At 46.8% G+C, this 18801-nt stretch overlaps 2 protein-coding genes across 2 annotated transcripts; both read right to left on the bottom strand.

Moving 5' to 3' along the window:
• Nucleotides 1–744: 744 nt before the first annotated feature.
• Nucleotides 745–6511, bottom strand: LOC112220550 (RDS/peripherin-like protein xRDS35). The gene is made up of 6 exons (XM_042303286.1): nucleotides 5656–6511; nucleotides 3817–4059; nucleotides 3329–3516; nucleotides 2411–2657; nucleotides 2107–2268; nucleotides 745–1524 (listed from the first exon to the last, which is right to left on the bottom strand). The coding sequence occupies exons 1-6, from the start codon at nucleotides 5803–5805 to the stop codon at nucleotides 1462–1464; spliced, it is 1053 nt and encodes a 350-aa protein (XP_042159220.1). The 5' UTR covers nucleotides 5806–6511; the 3' UTR covers nucleotides 745–1461.
• Nucleotides 6512–7186: 675 nt separating this feature from the next.
• On the bottom strand, nucleotides 7187–15282 carry LOC112221150. The gene is made up of 7 exons (XM_024383286.2): nucleotides 13328–15282; nucleotides 11615–13187; nucleotides 10142–10170; nucleotides 9657–9785; nucleotides 9457–9523; nucleotides 8816–8923; nucleotides 7187–8608 (listed from the first exon to the last, which is right to left on the bottom strand). Exons 1-7 carry the CDS (start codon nucleotides 13621–13623, stop codon nucleotides 7943–7945), a joined length of 2868 nt encoding a protein of 955 aa, XP_024239054.1. The 5' UTR covers nucleotides 13624–15282; the 3' UTR covers nucleotides 7187–7942.
• Between the last annotated feature and the right edge of the window lie 3519 nt (nucleotides 15283–18801).

Genomic DNA, 18801 nt, shown 5'->3' with positions numbered 1-18801 from the left:
AATTCACTTATTCAGTTGTTTGTAGCCTATGCATCCGATTGATCAAGATATACTATAAACAAGTTAGAAATGGTCAATTCAGTAGGACGGGCGTTCGTTGCGCTTTCAGGTGTAATGCAATGGCGAACCCTGGTGGAATTATGGTGAAAGGTCGGTAGTCTACTATCTATGAACATCCTACTTGTAAAATAAAGCTGTTGAATGAACATTGTCGTAAAACACAGATCAGAGTGAATTAACCATTTGACAAAGAAACAAAAATAAACAGCCACTACAAATTAAAACATGTTTGCTATGTGTAAGATAGTGCACGTTTATAATACAAGCGACATTTCTTTCTTTTTTTGTCAAAACACAATGGAAAATGTAATTACAACTTTCTACATGACCACACTTTGACGTGAACTTTCTCCTAACCCTGTCCATTGTTGTGGTATGTTTGATAGTCATACATCCGAGTGTTCCTGTTGCTGTGCAGAGAACTGTTGTAGCAGTAGCATATGGATTAGCTATATAGGATTAGGAAAGTGTTATGAGAGCTGTCCTAGTATACCTAGCAGCCCAGATTACATTATACAGTCACTCCTCTCCATACCGTCATAAACCTACAGTAGCCTAGGCCTACTGTATCACTGGCATCACTTTCAGTCATTACACACACCATCATCCTATACCTCTGGGTGAACTGAAATAACCCAATTCAGTTGAATGCTTATCTAGTACAAAAAGACTCAACTCTGCAAATCCATTAAAAGCAACTAACTTTAATATATTCAATGCCAGATGCCAACTTCACATGTTACTTAGCAGTGCGTTAACAAACTCTATATCCAGGCCAGTATTCAATTGACTGTAGGCCTTCTTCACGCTGGGTGAATGTTTGTATTATTATGTTATTACCTGTGTGATTTAGATTTTGTCTGATCCAAATCAAAGATCAGAACATCAGTTTACTTCCGTGTGTGTGATGTTTCATTTACTCGTGTACCAGTATGTGAATATTGTTTTTGAATATTTACAAAATGTATGTGTGTGTTCTTGGGTGCTTTTCAGTAGTTTGACTTTGTTTGTTCTTGACCACATGAAACATCACCCTCCCCCTCAATACTTGATGTATGATGCATCAGGAGCAACAGGACACAGCATTGTCTCAAAGATTATCATTACAAATTCTGTCAAGTTAAAAAAAAATATGGATTGTTAGATCTTGTCATGTCTAGTCTGTGCGGAGCATGATAAAATAAGATTAATGAAAAGATAAGATTCCCTATGTATTTTAGTGCTCATCCATTGTTGCAGTATAAATCAAGCCAAAAAGATCAGTACCTGTGTCAAACCCAACACAGAGCGCTAGCTAGCCAAACATTAGCCTGGTCACAGGCAAGACCATCATGAGGTCACATGACAATACAGCCTCACTCCCCTTCTCAAACCCATATATTGTTACATATGATCTTTCATCTAGCTGGACGTGGCTGCCTTCTCGCCATCTTCCCCAGCTTCTGCCTCGTCACCTGCCTCCACCTGTATTGATAAAGAGACGGGACACGTTAGTGAGATACAACCAAATGCATTACCCAAAGCATTGCGGGTACTGTAGTACATCATACAACACTGACGGTCTGATCAGGAGGATGTATTGTTACAGAATGTTAAGATATAAATGTTTTGTGTAGGACAGTTACAGATGTAGGATCTTCATTTTATTACTCTTTTGTTGCTGAGATTTTTCCTGCACAGCAGGAAATGCAACCTTGTGGTGTATTTGAGTTTTAAAAAGGCTTCTAAAGTTTGTAATTTCCACTTTGAAATTTCAGACTTGATTTGCACTAACGAAAAATGTATCAACCCCCACAAAAAAATGTCCATTAATTATAATCTACATAATAATTCACATTTCCTATTGCTGCAGGATTATTCTCCTGCTGTAGCAAACTGGCTCAAATTTAGATCCTAAATCTGTATGATTGGTCAGTCAGATCCAATAGGGGCATTTTTTTCATCTCTGTTTATTCTCCTTCTATCTGCAACATTTAGAGTGTTCCACATCCCTGAGCACACCCCTGACATGTTTCACAGAGCATTATGGGTACTGTAGTTCACTACCTGTCCGAACTGCAGCAGTTTGAACACAGTGGTCTTGACATCCATCAGGGTCTCCTTAACCCCCTTCGCCAGGATGTAGCCCTCGCTGTCAGCTTCGGGGTTCTCCGGGTCCACGCCCTCCAGAGACGTGTGCAGGTACCGCAGGCTCACTAACACTGATATCTGTGGAGATGATGTTACAGGGGTCAAGGTTCAACTCAAAGCCAAGGTTACAAAATGTATATCTAAAGCCACCTTATCACAGGGGTAGAAGTTGATGGTAACAAAATCACCAATGAAAACTACTGTTTGTGCATATGTATACCTGCACGGAGATGACCGACAGAATCCCGGGGCCGATGGTGTTCATGAGGCCCATGTAGTAGTCGACCAGCGCCTGTCTGCAGCCGCGGTTGTACAGGTTCAGCTCCTCACTCTGGTGCTCATAGTTGTAGTGGGCAGTGTTGTCAGTCAGGTGGTTCTGGAGACAGGGCCGAGGGGAGCCGGGGTTACAGCAGCTGAAGGGAACTCCATCCATCAGGTAACGACCGTCCACGTTGCTACGCACACGACTGGAGAGGAGATAGGTTAACGGTTTGATTGAGCGTTTTCCTTGTACATTTTTACCTTACATAAATGACACTGGCTTTAATGATGGATGACACATCTATGAGATGGCACTTGGAGACATGGTGTATGGAAATCACATGTGAGTCATCATCACCTCAGATAAGTCAGACAACAATGGTTAGTGGGCTTCACCTCTCCACCCCCCCCCTCTCTTTCTCACTCCTCCTCCCCCTTCCATCCCTCTGTCCCCCTCGCACTCTCTCTGTCCCCCTCTCGCACTCCCTTTCCTCCCCCCACGTCCCCTCTCGCACTCCCCCTCTCCCTCACCTCCTCCCCGTCCCCCTCCATCCATCCCACCTCTCTCTCACTCCCTCTCCTCCACCCCTTCTGTCCCCCTCCACCCCCTTCTCCCCTCCACCTCCCCTTACTCCCTCTCCTCCTCCCCCTCGTTCCTCACTCCTTATCCTCCCCCTCCATCCCCCTTTCTCTCCCTCCATTCCCCTCTCTCCCCCTTCATCCCCCTCTCTCCTCCTTCCATCCTCCTCCAACCCCCCTCCATCCCCCTCTCTCCAACTCCATTCCCCTCTCTCCCCCTTCCATCCCACTCTCTCCCCCTCCATTCCACCCCCTCTCTCCCCCTTCTATCCCCCTCTCCCCCTCCTCCATCTCTCACTCTTTGACTTCTTTAGAGGTGAAGTCCAGGTATCTGTTGCTGATCCACTGCACCTCGAACCAGTCCCTGTAGTTGGTGTTGCCGCAGCAACGCAGTTCCATTTGCAGCCTGTCGATGGTCTCCTTCTGGAAACAGCGGCCCGGGACGTCCGTGTCCCGGTAGAACCGGATACCGTTCCTCAGGCCCACCTGGGATTGGACAGAGATGATGTCATAAAAAGACCAGGAAGTACTCATGGGAGCCAAGGCTTGTTCTCAATTAATCTTTCCTGGATTCCTCAGTTCTTATGTCCTTGCCTTCTTCTCAAAACGAATTGAAGAGGGTTGGGGGGACCGTGACCTTTTCCTCCAATGCGGTTGTGGCGCAGGCGAGGAGATAGGATGCGAGGAATCACAGAAAGACTAACTGAGATAGGACCCGAGTGTTGTCATTATGTTATTCGGCATTTACTGTCTCATCCTTCTTCATCCCATCCCAGAGGCCCTTACCTTGAGTGACTCCTCGAGGTGTCCCTGCAGGGCATAGCTGAGCACCACAGCAGACAGCAACCAGACACACACCATCCAGGCCAGGCCATACCAGGGCAGCAGGAAGGGCTTCCAGGGAGGGAATCGGGCAGAGTCCAGGGAGTCCTGACACACCCGCCCAGCAAACAGGTTGATCCCCATAGTTACCAAGCCCACCAGCATCAAGATGTTAGGCACCACGTGGATCTCTGTGTTGTCCATCACCTGGAGGGTCAAAGGTCAAACCTAGGGTCACTTTACTATACCAGTTATAACAAAGGCAATATACTAGTTACAACGCAGTAATAAACTACATCTAAACAATCTATCTATGTTACATTACAGAGCTAAGCACCAGAAGATATGTTCTGCTATGTACCATTCCATGATGATGTTTCCATTTATGTACCCTTCATCTAAGGCAATATGAGTCAGAGTCAGCACCCTACATAACTACTTCTAGTGCTCCGCTATATCCACTTCAGTACTATGACACTGTAGGTAAAGTGCAATCAACTACATCATTTGTCTGTTTTTTCTGTTGTTTTGGTGTTAGTGAGTTCAGGAATGTTGTTGTTCTTTTTCAGTAACATTCATGTAACATGTAACAACTTGTCAGATCCAGACAATCAATGAGCGTTGAAGCTCGGCGTCTGTCACCAGCGGAGGCACCGAAAAACAATGTTTCCTTTTTGAAAAGCCCCAGATTGAAGCCACCCGTAGTCAATGGTTCATTGGAGATACACTGTACTGGTGCACCCTACATATCTGAGTGATAGGTTACGGCTTCCAAAATGTCACAAGTGTGAAGCTTCGACCAACCCCTCTCCCTCCCTCCCCCTCCCTCCCTTCATACATACAATCCATACACAGCATGAGTCATGAACACAGCCACATACATACACACAACTACACACCAATGTGCCCCCCCCCCCCACACACACACGCACAGCCACCCACCAATACGCCCCCTTCCCCCCACACACAGCCACTCAACAATACGCCCCCTCCCCCCACACACACCAATACACCCCCTTCCCCCCACACACAGCCACACACTAATACGCCCCCTTCCCCCCCACACACAGCCACACAACAATACGCCCCTCTCCCCCACATACACCAATACACCCCCTTCCCCCCACACACAGCCACAGACTAATACGCCCCCTCCCCCCCCACACACAGCCACACACTAATACGCCCCCTTCCCCCACATACACACAGCCACACACCAATACGCCCCCTTCCCCCCACACACAGCCACACACTAATACGCCCCCTTCCCCCCACACACAGCCACACACTAATACGCCCCCTTCCCCCCACACACACACAGCCACACACCAATACACCCCCTTCCCCACACACAGCCACACACTAATATGCCCCCTTCCCCCCACACACTGCCACACACTAATACGCCCCCTTCCCCCACATACACACAGCCACACACCAATACACCCCCCTTCCCCACACATACACACAAAGCTTGTCCGAATTCAAGCCAACTGCATAATGACAGCCGAGTGTGAATGAAGCTTTGATAGGTGAAGGTGTGTGAGACAGACGCCACACTAAGAGATAACACAGTGGAACCAGCCAGGATAGACCACAGAAACAGTAGTGACACAGACAGTTGTGTGTGGTGTGTGTGCCGAGTGCCAGAAACGTGTGTGTGTGTGTGTCATGTGTGAGCATGACACGTGTGTGTGTGCCGTGTGAAATACAACAGTTGTGTGTGTAATTTGCCATGTGTGAACAGGTGTGTGTGTGTGTTATAGTTTGTGTGTGTGTGTGTGTTATAGTTCCAGCCAGTACCTCTGCCCTGCGGAGCAGCTCGGTCTTGAGGTATACTCCCAGGGAGAAGGTGAAGGCCCCAGCCAGCACGGCCAGCCAGGACAGCAGCCACAGACCCTGGGCCAGACGCACACGCCTCTGCAGGGGGAACTGCAGCTTCAGCAGCACCATGGCTGGTGCTCACAACAACCAACACAGCACACAGAGAGAGAAAGCGCGAGAGGATAGAGAAAAGGACTGAAGGAGGAGATGTTGAGATAATCAAGTAGAGAGAGATAGCAGTGAAGGATGAGGAAAGAATATTGGTAGGTTCAAAGAAGGAAAGTTCTGGGCAAAAAAATAAGATGGACTACTGCAATTCATAGGAGTAGGTTATGCGAAGGTTGTTGTATTAGACAGACAGGTACGGCTTGGCCTTTCCAGGGTGCGTTGGTGAGTTATTATCAGGTTGATCTCCTGTAAGTTGTTCCTGTGGGCTGAGATAAGAAGGGAGACCTGTCTGATGTTGAAGGACAGGTTCAGGTTGGGACGATAATCCAAAACTTTCACGTAGAAAGGAAAATATTAGGAATCTCCGTAGTAATCCAATTGAAGTTGTGAGACAAAAACTGAAGGCCAAGAAAATAATGAATCTAATAGATATTTGATAATCCACGTCCTTTTTTGACAGCAAAACTATAATCCTTCAAATCATCAGGTTATGGTTGCACCACGACAGTGACTCTTCGATTCACACAATAACTGACGATGACAACCCCAGTTTGTTTTGGATGGAACCCCTCTGGTGTGGTCTGTGAGTGGTCAAGGTGCATCCTTAAATTCCTGCTGTGGCCATGGTGGAGGACACGAACTGGCCAATGTCGATTGTACAGTATGGATATGGTAATCCCCCATCATAGTCCTTGGGATCCTATTAGGAGAGGAGCACCAATAGGAAAGCAGGCCAGTGTCTGATCAGCAAACCTGTTCTGGGCCTACAGGTTGGATTTGACAGGTAGACTCACAGGGAGTTGAGACAGAGGATTGGGAGGGGGGGCAGGGCTATATTTTATACAGGTAGATAGAGAGAGATGGATAAACGCTTACAGGCCGAGGGACTGGGGGAGAGCGATATACATACACTGAACAAAATTACAAACACAACATGTAAAGTGTTTCATGAGCTGAAGAAAAAACATCCCTGAAATGTTCCATATGCACAAAAGGCTTATTTCTCTCAAATGTTGTGCTGAGGAGTATTTCTGTCTATAATAAAGCCCTTTTCTAGGAAAAAACTCATTCTGATTGGCTGGGCCTGGGCCTGGCTCCCCAGTGGGTGTGGCTGCACCTCTGCCCAGTCATGTGAATGCCATAGATTAGGGCCTAATGAATTTCTTTAAATTGACTAATTTCCTTATATGACCTGTAATTTAGTAAACTCTTTGAAATTGTTGCATGTTGCGTTTATATTTTTGTTCAGCGTAGGCTAGAATAGGAGAGAGAGTGGTGGCTTAACACCAGAAGTGGGTAATGTTCAGTAAAGACAAATTAAGAAACCTTGTCAGACATCTTTAGAATCAGTCCTTTTATTGATCTACAACATGAAATGTATTTGGGGAGGATGACAGCAACTTTATTCAGTTTTAGCTAAGAGAGTTTATTAGGATGTACAGCATAGCATTCATAAGTAGGGCCCTGTGTTTTGGACAATCATGTCACATGACCTGGATTTGAACCTTTATTTAAAGCATTTTCATCAAACTGTCCACTTTTTATGTCAGATGGTCCAGCAGCATCCTCAGACAATTACTTTCATTGTTGGTGTAATTAATATCTCTGGATAAGGCTTCAAATAAAGGTTCAAATCTAGGTCATGTGACATGATAGCCCAAAACACAGTGGGTAGCAGCTGGGTTGATGTTTTTCAGATATGAAGGTTACTTCATTGGCTTACTGGAGCTTACAAAATAGCAGTCATTGTTATAAAATAGAAAATTCTACTCACTGTCTAGACACGAACCAAAAACTCTTTCAATTCTGCATCACTTCATAAGGGAAAGAAGGAACTGTACCACATTGTAAACTTTAATCAATTATTATATTCTGTGAGTATGCAAATGAGTTGTTTAAGTCTAATACTTTCTTTACCACTGCACAACAAGACATTTGGGAAGGAAAAATGTAATACTTACAATGCCATCACTCAAATGTATAGTGACATTTAGTGAGTCAAATAAATGCAGAACTACAGGCCTGAAACCATCACAAAGAAACCGTCACAATTTGAACAATCCTAGCCTATGCACGATTAGAATACAATTACAGAAGTTCACAGGTTCCTTTCACTCCGCCCCCCTCTCGTCAATTCCTCCTCCTCCTCCCCGTTGGCCTTGTGCCCCCTCCCCCCACCTCCACTCCCATCCTCTGGGTGAGTCAGCTGGTGCAGGAAGTCATCTAAAACCCTCTGGGCCGTCAGATAGGACACATCAACAACAGCACCCTGCTTACTCTCAGCTGCTCTCCCTGCCTCTGCCACACACCCCTTGACAGCAGGCACACGGTAACCCTCACCCCCTGTACCCAACTCCACCAGAGGGTAGGAGTTGGGAGGGGTGTCAGTGTGAGGTTGGTAGTTGGAAGGCCGGGGCTGTCTTGCTGCTTGGCTGGCAGCTAGCTTCTTATATATAACCATACTGATGTCAGCGATTGAGAAAGGGGGACTCGTCGAGCCAGAATCCTCATTTCCTGTCTGACCTATCACCCCAAACCCCTCCTCCTGCTTCCAGGGCATAAAAGCAGTGACCTTTTGTGGACCCGCCTCAAACTCCCTCAGTCCTATGCTTGACCAATCAGACGGCTTCTGCTCCAGTTTTGGAGCCGGTGATTCGATGTCTCCCGTAGATTGGCCGGTTTTCAAGGCGTTCTTCAGGAACTGCTTGACAGCGTCTCCAGAGTCAAAGTGCTTCTCTAGGAGCTCCTTGATCAGACAGGGAACCTGGAGGACAGCACAGACATCCTCTCAGTTCATACAATTACAACAGACACAGAGAAACCAGTAGAGGAGTTACAAGAAATGATCATGTAGGTAGCAATGAGCTGAACACAAGTTTAGGAGATTATGGATACAGTGTTTTAATGTAAGGCCACTATCAACTTTACAAAGAAAGTGTGGGTTTTGCACAGTAGATGGTGCTGTGCTCACATTGATGTTCTCCAGAGAGGCAATGGTGGCATTGGCCTGCTCCAGCTCTGTGCTGAGATTGGCGATACGCTGCACCATATACTTCCTCTCAGAGCTAAGGCTCTCAGTCTGCAGGGATAGAACAGAGTACATGTTCACTACAGATGGTATAACAGTAGTACTAATTGTGCTCTAAGTCTTCAACAACTGAACAGAGGACATCAGTCAATACAACACTGTTTGTTGTAGAGGTAACAGAGCGGGAGAAGGATATTCAGAACAGTGTATGTTTCTATGTCTCTCTCTCTCATGGACTTGGGAGAGGCAAAGGTCAAGAGCCATGCGCCCTTCCGAAACACAACCCAGCCAAGCCACAATGCCCACTTAAGCCAGCCGCACCAATGTGTTGTAGAAAACATGTCAGCGCGCACTGCCCCCAGCCAGCCACAGGAGTTGCTAGTGCGTGATGGGACAAGGATATCCGGCCAAACCCTCCCCTTGTGCGGGTCTCCCGGTCGCGGTCGGCTGCTACAGAGCCTGGACTCAAACCCAGAATCTCTAGTGGCACGCTAGCACTGCGATGCAGTGTCTTGCACCACTCGGGAGGCCACTCTCTCGCTCTCTTTTCACTCTCCATCTTTCATGTTTGACCTGATTCTTACCGCTGAGTGCAGTTTCTCCCCCAGAAGGCTGTTGGTGTGCTGGGTACCTGTGTGTGTGTCCTGGAGCCTGCAGCAGAGAGAGACAGCATCATAAGCAGGGGTCTGGCTATGAATTCTGGGCCTATTTTGTATGCCCGTCCTCCTATAGCTCCTCCAATGCCAGCCTCCACTGCCGTCATCATATTATCATGAGCCCTGACCTCTTGAACTTCTCCTTCATGTGGCTAAGCTCCTCCCTGGCCCTGGCTAGCTCCGCCTCCAGGCTCTCGATGCAGACCACTGTTTGCATCAGGTTCTGGTGCAGCTCAGCATTCTCCTCCTGCAGTGTCCTATTTACAAACAGGAGGATCATGGGAGATGTAGTTTTCTTTTTAAATGCAGTCACATTTCCTGAGGAGGCCATTTTAGCACATTAGATGCAGCTCATGTCAGCTTCTAGAGATTTCACATAGCCGAGGCAATCCAGACTGAACGCTGTGCGTTGTACCATTGTTACACACATTTTTCATACAGTTTATCTGAACATGTTCTTCATCCATCTTTACTGATGGAGGTGATGAGAGAGCTCTGGAAGCCATTAGTGCAATCCATATCCAGTGACATTTCACAATCAAAAAGCATGCTCTTTAGAGTGCATCGATAAACAGAGAGGAGAGGAGGAGAAGAAGGAAAAAATCACACTCACTGGAGTTCGCCTGTGTCATCCGTCAAGGCCTGTGGAGAGAGACAGCAAAAGAGAAGATTAAAGATAACTCATTGATTTTCTATTTTAATAACTTTTAATACAGTTCTATTAGTTGTATTAGTAATGTTATTATCAACTTTTCTTTTCTTTGACTATTATTTGACTCATTACTATACACATCATTCACTTTGGATATTGTTACTATAAGCTTTGACAATGTACAGTGCAGTTTCTTCACTTGCTAATAAAGTTTCATAAACTGAATTGAATGTTTTTTGGACCGAGATGAAAATGACAGAGAGAATAATAAGGACATAACAGGGCGAAAGGGATTGTTTATTGAACTTGAGTTCATACGCTCCAAGAAAAGCTATGGATTGTGTGTCAGATATGGATCAGTGACGTTAATAGCGCCAGAGCAGGGTTACTGTGGCCCTCTCTGTGCTAGCTGGTCCTCTCTGTGCTAGTTGGTCCTCCCTGTGCTAGCTGGTCCTCCCTGTGCTAGCTGGCCCTCCCTGTGCTAGCTGGCCCTCTCTGTGCTAACTGTCCCTTTCTGTGCTAGCTGTCCCTCTCTGTGCTACCTGGCCCTTTTGCATTGGGTAGCGTGTTATTCCAAATGCAACACAACGCCTATAAAGGTTACTTTATGTGGACAAGCGTCACAGACAGAGGATGACGCTTGAGTTCTCCTTATATAACTGCTACTTTGTGGTTTAGGACACTAACTGACACTCCCTGTGTGGTTTGAATCACTTTGAGAACATTTTTTATTTCATTTATTTTACCTTTATTTAACTAGGCAAGTCAGTTAAGAACAAATTCTTATTTTCAATGACGGCCAAGGATTAGTGGGTTAACTGCCTGTTCAGGGGCAGAACGACAGATTTGTACCTTGTCAGCTCGGGGATTTGAACTTGCAATCTTTCCGGTTATTAGCCCAGCGCTCTAACCACTAGGCTACCCTGCCACCCCATTAAAGAATTAAAGAACATTGGCACAAATCCTACTTGGGTATCACAACGACATCAATGCATGATTTACCTAACTCAGTTAGGACCTACTATCTATAGTATGATTTACCTAACTCCACAGTTAGGACCTACTATCTATAGTATGATTTACCTAACTCCACAGTTAGGACCTACTATCTATAGTATGTATTTAGACTCTCTGACTCCATCGGCATACAGATGTAGGATCTTAATTTGATCACTCTTTTGTTGCTGAGAATTTTCCTGCAGAGCAGGAAATACAAACTTGTGGTGTATTCAAGTTTTTAAAAGGCTTCTAAAGTTAGACATTTTCACTTTGAAATTTCAGACATGATTTGCCCTAACGAAAAATTTATCAACCCTTACAAAAATGTCCATTAATTTCCATACATTTCCATTTACTGCAGGATTATTTTTCTCCTGTAGCAAACTTGTACAAATTAAGATCCTACATCTGTAGTTGACATCCGTTATTTTTCACCCTATATGAAGTAGGACACCAGCGGTAGGTTGACTGGCTGTGGCGGTCGTTCTGCTCGGAGTTGGGGCTGGCCGCGTCTTGTTCTCTGTTCCGGGACGAGTCCGACTTGCTGGAGGGAGACTCCGACTCTGGCCCTTGTACTGGAGGAGGGGAATGTGTGTGGATCAGGGTGTGATGGGGTAGCTGGGTCTGCTGGGTGTGTGGAGATGAAGGTGGGCTATGGCTGGGCCTGTGGCTCTGATCAAGGTGTTTGTAGCTCCGGTGTTTGTGATGGCTGGGCTCAGGGCTGGAGCTGACAGTGCCATCTGTAAGAAGCGGGCCATACCGCCCATGCCTATTACCGACAGGACCCTGGAAGTCCGGCAGGGAAGCTGGTTCGTCTTCATAGCCAGCTGGTGGGTGGGGCGGGTAGGGTTGGCTGGAATGGAGGGTTGGGGGGCTGCCTAGACGAGGAGTGTGGTTCTTGCTTTCATACCCAAACTTTGCAGGGAGAGATATTTTCCGTGACCGTGCGTCAGAGGCATTCCTCAGTTTCCTAGGCAGAGCCTGCGGTTTAGTAACCGGCTCCCTCTCCTCCCCCTGCCCATCTCCCTGCTTTTTCGAGGGAAGCTGGGGCTGACTTTTCGGTTGAGATTTGGGGGAAGCTAGGGCTTTGGTTGGACCCGGTCCTACGGTCTCGATAGGGACCCCCAGAGTATTGAGACGGGCGGGGCTGATGACCTGTTTAGTGATCTCATCCAGGAAGGCAGAGAACTGTATCTTCCCCTTCACCATGCTCTGCCTGGCTGCATCCTTCAGAACATCCACATCCTGCTTCCCCTTGGGCCCTGTCGCCTTGCCTGCCACCCGGGGGGACAGCACCTCCATGGACTTGGCCTTGCGGATGTCCCGTGGCGCCTCCTTGTTTTTCAGGATGCCTTTACTGGGGAGCTGGATAAAAGACACCGCCCTCTTCGGCCCAGCCAAGACCTCTTCACTGAAGGCCAGGCTCCGGCCCAGGCTGGCTGTCTTGTAGAGGGATCCGTGCTTCAGGTGTGGGGGTGTCCGTACTTTCCCTTTGTCAGTTCCTGTGTTCTGCAGCAGCCCCTCTTCACTGCGGCTGTGGCCTCGGTTTAGCTCGGAGTAGTTGGGCTCTCGTCCTCCCCTCTCCTGGGCCCGAGGATGGGTCCCAGGACTGCCTCCTCTGTGAATTCGCCCCTGTTTGACAGTGGCATACACCTGCAGCTCGCTGTCGTCCTCACGGAACTGTCGTCCTCCCGCAATGTTGGAGCAGGACATGGTATGCTGCGGCCGGCTGACGTGCTTCATGGAGAACTTGTCGTCAATGCCGGCCTCAGAGGACCATTCGGTGGAAGAGTCGGAGGGGGAAGATGAGAGGGAGGAGGAAGATGCTCTGGAGAGGGTAACGGTGGTGTGGTGGTCCGACATCTCGTCATCGTGATGAAGGTGCTGAGGATGGTGATGGTGGCGTCTAAGGGGTTGCTCCTGGTCATCTTGGAGATGGTTACCATGGGTATGGTGGTGACCGTGGCTTTCACTGCTGCGTCTATCATTGTCCCGTAACCTGCTGTAGCTGATATTGAGAGAGATTAAGTAGTAATGATGTATTCATTCAATAACCACACTCAATTATAGTCTTCATCAAATGTGCATTCCTCATAACTGTTTAAAAAAGGAAACTTTAATAAAAGAGAAACTCAATGGTGATCCTACCTGTGTGTCTCCCTTTCTTGATCCCGGTGCTGGTGGTAATGATCGGGGTTGTGATGGCAGTGCTTCCCTGGTTTCATCCCACCTGGAGAAGGACTATGAACAGGAGTGAAAAACTTCTCCATCATTTGTCTCTTCCCTGCAGGGAGGTCGTCGATGCCCTCCTGATGTCTCTCCTGTAAAACATAGTGTTGATCAGCTTCTGCTCTCTGTCTGGGGCTGCGGTCCCTGTCCCTGTGCCCGTCTGATGGTAACCTCTTGGGTCTAACTGCTCCCTGTCTGTCAGCCTCAGAGATCATAGCTCCAGAAGATGAACAACCATCACTCTTGTCAGCTGGTTACCGGTATTTCTTATGTTCTGTATGAATGAGCTATTCGAAATCCTTCAAGATATGTGCACCACAAATGCCTAAATTTCCAAAATGGGTCTAATTTAAAAGAAAATCTGAAATGTTTCCAAATATCTAACCCAACGCTGTTTCTGCTGAAAGGGGAAAGTAATTATCTCAATGAAGTATCCAGCTGTTAAGTTATTCTGGACAGTTTATTAGCCTCTCATCTTGGTGCTATCCATCTGTCTCCCTCACCCTCCAACTCTAGAATAGCTGCGTGACAGTGGAAGAAATATGCCACATCCCTGACCCAACATCAGTCAAACTGCATCGAATCCTGATGTAGTGGTGTTTCATCGAACCAGTTGAAAGCGCGAGACAGACAATTGTCCTTGTGAATGCAGAACCGGATCGAACCGACACAGCTGGAACAAGAACATTAGTGCAGTTCATTTAGCCTATTGCTCTGGATTATTGATATAAATTTGGGGTTACCCTTGGCCTCTAGCGGCGCACTTACAGGCCTATTATCATTGATGATTATGGATTATATGTAGGCCTTGTCCCCCAGTTTCACTACAGTCAGTCTGAGATTAAGGTAGGGCTTGTCAAACATGAAACACATGCAGCCTAGGGTCCATTTTGTAGCCTGCCATCTGGTTGAATGTGGGCCCAGACTTGTACTCCCAACTCCAGCTGCCTAATTGAAGTGAATTCACATGTAATTCTGTTGAGGCCGACACTATACCGTGACAATAGGCTACTGTAAATAGAGGCATGTAAATCAACTTTTTGTTTGCCAATGTTTGGCCCTACAGACCATTATGTTTACAAAATGGCCCCCCAAATTACTTTGACACCCTTGATGTCAGACCTATCAATTTAAAACTCACGCATCATCAATGACCATTCAATGCAAATTTGCGGTAACAATTGTTTGTTTGTGTGACTCACACCCATGCCTAACAGGGACTAGTCATTATCTATATGCAAATAAGGTGGAAACTGAAACAGCTTATTTACCACATTTGTTAACTAAACAAAGCCTAAACAAAAGCTTTAAAAAGTCAAAAATATATCCTGTTTAAACCCCCACCAAACAAGACATGGTTACATTGAATCTTTTCAGTTTATGATGAGATGCTTAAACTACCAACATCCAGAGGACAGAACTACCCTCCCTACTCTCCCCGATCAATAGATTAGTTGCCTAAGAGAGCAGGCTGCCCAGTCCTCTAAAAATGAAAACACAATGACTGATAGTGTTTTTCGCCTGGAGCGACTGATAGATTGTGTCATTAAAAATGTACATGTTCAGACACAACCCAGTCTGTTGTATTGTGTGTGTGTGTGTGTGTGTGTGTGTGTGTGTGTGTGTGTGTGTGTGTGTGTGTGTGTGTGTGTGTGTGTGTGTGTGTGTGTGTGTGTGCGTGCGTGGGTGCTTTTTATATTTGGGTGTACTAGATTGTGTGATGTATGTCTTGTTCAACATGTGCTATAATAGGCTAGGCCGTTGTTCTTTTCTATGTAGGCTACACTCTTAGAAAAAAAGGTTCCCAAAAGGTTCTTTGGCTGTCCCCTTAGGAGAAGAGAAGCCTTTTTGGTTCCAGGTGGAACTCTTTTTGGTTCCATGTACAGTGCCTTCAGAAAGTATTCATACCCCTTGACTTACTCCACATATTGTTGTGTTACAGCCTGAATTCTAAATGGATGATTTTTCAAAACCCCATAATGATAAAGTGAACACTTGTTTTTAGAAATGTTTGCAAATGTATTGAAAATTAAATACAGAAATACAGTTACATAATTATTTACACCCCTGAGTCAATACATGTTAGAATCACCTTTGGCAGCGATCACAGCTGTGAGTCTTTCTGGGTAAATCTCCAAGAGCTTTGCAAATCAAATCAAATCAAATCAAATTTTATTTGTCACATACACATGGTTAGCAGATGTTAATGCGAGTGTAGCGAAATGCTTGTGCTTCTAGTTCCGACAATGCAGTAATAACGAGCAAGTAATCTAACTAACAATTCCAAAAAAACTACTGTCTTATACACAGTGTAAGGGGATAAAGAATATGTACATAAGGATATATGAATGAGTGATGGTACAGAGCAGCGTAGGCAAGATACAGTAGATGATATCGAGTACAGTATATACATATGAGATAAGTATGTAAACCAAGTGGCATAGTTAAAGTGGCTAGTGATACATGTATTACATAAGGATGCAGTCGATGATATAGAGTACAGTATCAACGTATGCATATGAGATGAACAATGTAGGGTAAGTAACATTATATAAGGTAGCATTGTTTAAAGTGGCTAGTGATATATTTACATCATTTCCCATCAATTCCCATGATTAAAGTGGCTGGAGTAGAGTCAGTGTCATTGACAGTGTGTTGGCAGTAGCCACTCAATGTTAGTGGTGGCTGTTTAACAGTCTGATGGCCTTGAGATAGAAGCTGTTTTTCAGTCTCTCGGTCCCAGCTTTGATGCACCTGTACTGACCTCGCCTTCTGGATGACAGCGGGGTGAACAGGCAGTGGCTCGGGAGGTTGATGTCCTTGATGATCTTTATGGCCTTCCTGTAGCATCGGGTGGTGTAGGTGTCCTGGAGGGCAGGTAGTTTGCCCCCGGTGATGCGTTGTGCAGACCTCACTACCCTCTGGAGAGCCTTGCGGTTGAGGGCGGTGCAGTTGCCATACCAGGCGGTGATACAGCCCGCCAGGATGCTCTCGATTGTGCATCTGTAGAAGTTTGTGAGTGCTTTTGGTGACAAGCCAAATTTCTTCAGCCTCCTGAGGTTGAAGAGGCGCTGCTGCGCCTTCCTCACGATGCTGTCTGTGTGAGTGGACCAATTCAGTTTGTCTGTGATGTGTATGCCGAGGAACTTAAAACTTGCTACCCTCTCCACTACTCTTCCATCGATGTGGATGGGGGTGTTCCCTCTGCTGTTTCCTGAAGTCCACAATCATCTCCTTAGTTTTGTTGACGTTGAGTGTGAGGTTATTTTCCTGACACCACACTCCGAGGGCCCTCACCTCCTCCCTGTAGGCTGTCTCGTCGTTGTTGGTAATCAAGCCTACCACTGTTGTGTCGTCCGCAAACTTGATGATTGAGTTGGAGGCGTGCATGGCCACGCAGTCGTGGGTGAACAGGGAGTACAGGAGAGGGCTCAGAACGCACCCTTGTGGGGCCCCAGTGTTGAGGATCAGCGGGGAGGAGATGTTGTTGCCTACCCTCACCACCTGGGGGCGGCCCGTCAGGAAGTCCAGTACCCAGTTGCACAGGGCGGGGTCGAGACCCAGGGTCTCGAGCTTGATGACGAGCTTGGAGGGTACTATGGTGTTGAATGCCGAGCTGTAGTCGATGAACAGCATTCTCACATAGGTATTCCTCTTGTCCAGATGGGTTAGGGCAGTGTGCAGTGTGGTTGAGATTGCATCGTCTGTGGACCTATTTGGGCGGTAAGCAAATTGGAGTGGGTCAAGGGTGTCAGGTAGGGTGGAGGTGATATGGTCCTTGACTAGTCTCTCAAAGCACTTCATGATGACGGATGTGAGTGCTACGGGCGGTAGTCGTTTAGCTCAGTTACCTTAGCTTTCTTGGGAACAGGAACAATGGTGGCCCTCTTGAAGCATGTGGGAACAGCAGACTGGTATAGGGATTGATTGAATATGTCCGTAAACACACCGGCCAGCTGGTCTGCGCATGCGTTCTGAGGGCGCGGCTGGGGATGCCGTCTGGGCCTGCAGCCTTGCGAGGGTTAACACGTTTAAATGTCTTACTCACTTCGGCTGCAGTGAAGGAGAGACCGCATGTTTCCGTTGCAGGCCGTGTCAGTGGCACTGTATTGTCCTCAAAGCGGGCAAAAAGTTATTTAGTCTGCCTGGGAGCAAGACATCCTGGTCCGTGACTGGGCTGGGTTTCTTCCTGTAGTCCGTGATTGACTGTAGACCCTGCCACATGCCTCTTGTGTCTGAGCCGTTGAATTGAGATTCTACTTTGTCTCTGTACTGGCGCTTAGCTTGTTTGATAGCCTTGCGGAGGGAATAGCTGCACTGTTTGTATTCAGTCATGTTACCAGACACCTTGCCCTGATTAAAAGCAGTGGTTCGTGCCTTCAGTTTCACACGAATGCTGCCATCAATCCACGGTTTCTGGTTAGGGAATGTTTTAATCGTTGCTATGGGAACGACATCTTCAACGCACGTTCTAATGAACTCGCACACCATATCAGCGTATTCGTCAATGTTGTTGTCTGACGCAATACGAAACATCTCCCAGTCCACGTGATGGAAGCAGTCTTGGAGTGTGGAGTCAGCTTGGTCGGACCAGCGTTGGACAGACCTCAGCGTGGGAGCTTCTTGTTTTAGTTTCTGTCTGTAGGCAGGGATCAACAAAATGGAGTCGTGGTCAGCTTTTCCGAAAGGGGGGCGGGGCAGGGCCTTATATGCGTCGCGGAAGTTAGAGTAACAATGATCCAGGGTCTTTCCACCCCTGGTTGCGCAATCGATATGCTGATAAAATTTAGGGAGTCTTGTTTTCAGATTAGCCTTGTTAAAATCCCCAGCTACAATGAATGCAGCCTCCGGATAAATCGTTTCCAGTTTGCAGAGAGTTAAATAAAGTTCGTTCAGAGCCATCGATGTGTCTGCTTGGGGGGGATATATACGGCTGTGATTATAATCGAAGATAATTCTCTTGGTAGATAATGCGGTCTACATTTGATTGTGAGGAATTCTAAATCAGGTGAACAGAAGGATTTGAGTTCCTGTATGTTTCTTTCATCACACCATGTCACGTTGGCCATAAGGCATACGCCCCCGCCCGTCTTCTTACCAGAAAGATGTTTGTTTCTGTCGGCGCGATGCGTGGAGAAACCCACTGGCTGCACCGCTTCGGATTGCGTCTCTCCAGTTAGCCATGTTTCCGTGAAGCAGAGAACGTTACAGTCTCTGATGTCCCTCTGGAATGCTACCCTTGCTCGGATTTCATCAACCTTGTTGTCAAGAGACTGGACATTGGCAAGAAGAATGCTAGGGAGTGGTGCACGATGTGCCCGTCTCCGGAGTCTGACCAGAAGACCGCTTCGTTTCCCTCTTTTTCTGAGTCGTTTTTTTTTTTTGGTCGCTGC

Source organism: Oncorhynchus tshawytscha, linkage group LG21, assembly GCF_018296145.1.
Source record: "Oncorhynchus tshawytscha isolate Ot180627B linkage group LG21, Otsh_v2.0, whole genome shotgun sequence".
Lineage (NCBI taxonomy): Eukaryota > Metazoa > Chordata > Actinopteri > Salmoniformes > Salmonidae > Oncorhynchus > Oncorhynchus tshawytscha.
The sequence above is the reverse complement of the archived record's forward strand: the minus strand, read 5'-3'. Positions and strand labels throughout refer to the sequence as shown.

Excerpts from the sequence above, each read along its gene's own strand:
- LOC112220550 (XM_042303286.1), bottom strand. The coding sequence starts at position 5,805 with ATGGTGCTGCTGAAGCTGCAGTTCCCCCTGCAGAGGCGTGTGCGTCTG. Across the intron at positions 4,060-5,655 it reads AGCTGCTCCGCAGGGCAGAG|GTGATGGACAACACAGAGAT; the intron begins GTACTGGCTGGA and ends TTGACCCTCCAG. Across the intron at positions 3,517-3,816 it reads ACCTCGAGGAGTCACTCAAG|GTGGGCCTGAGGAACGGTAT; the intron begins GTAAGGGCCTCT and ends GTCCAATCCCAG.
- LOC112221150 (XM_024383286.2), bottom strand. The coding sequence starts at position 13,623 with ATGATCTCTGAGGCTGACAGACAGGGAGCAGTTAGACCCAAGAGGTTA. Across the intron at positions 13,188-13,327 it reads CAAGAAAGGGAGACACACAG|CTACAGCAGGTTACGGGACA; the intron begins GTAGGATCACCA and ends TCTCAATATCAG. Across the intron at positions 9,786-10,141 it reads GATGACACAGGCGAACTCCA|GACACTGCAGGAGGAGAATG; the intron begins GTGAGTGTGATT and ends GTTTGTAAATAG.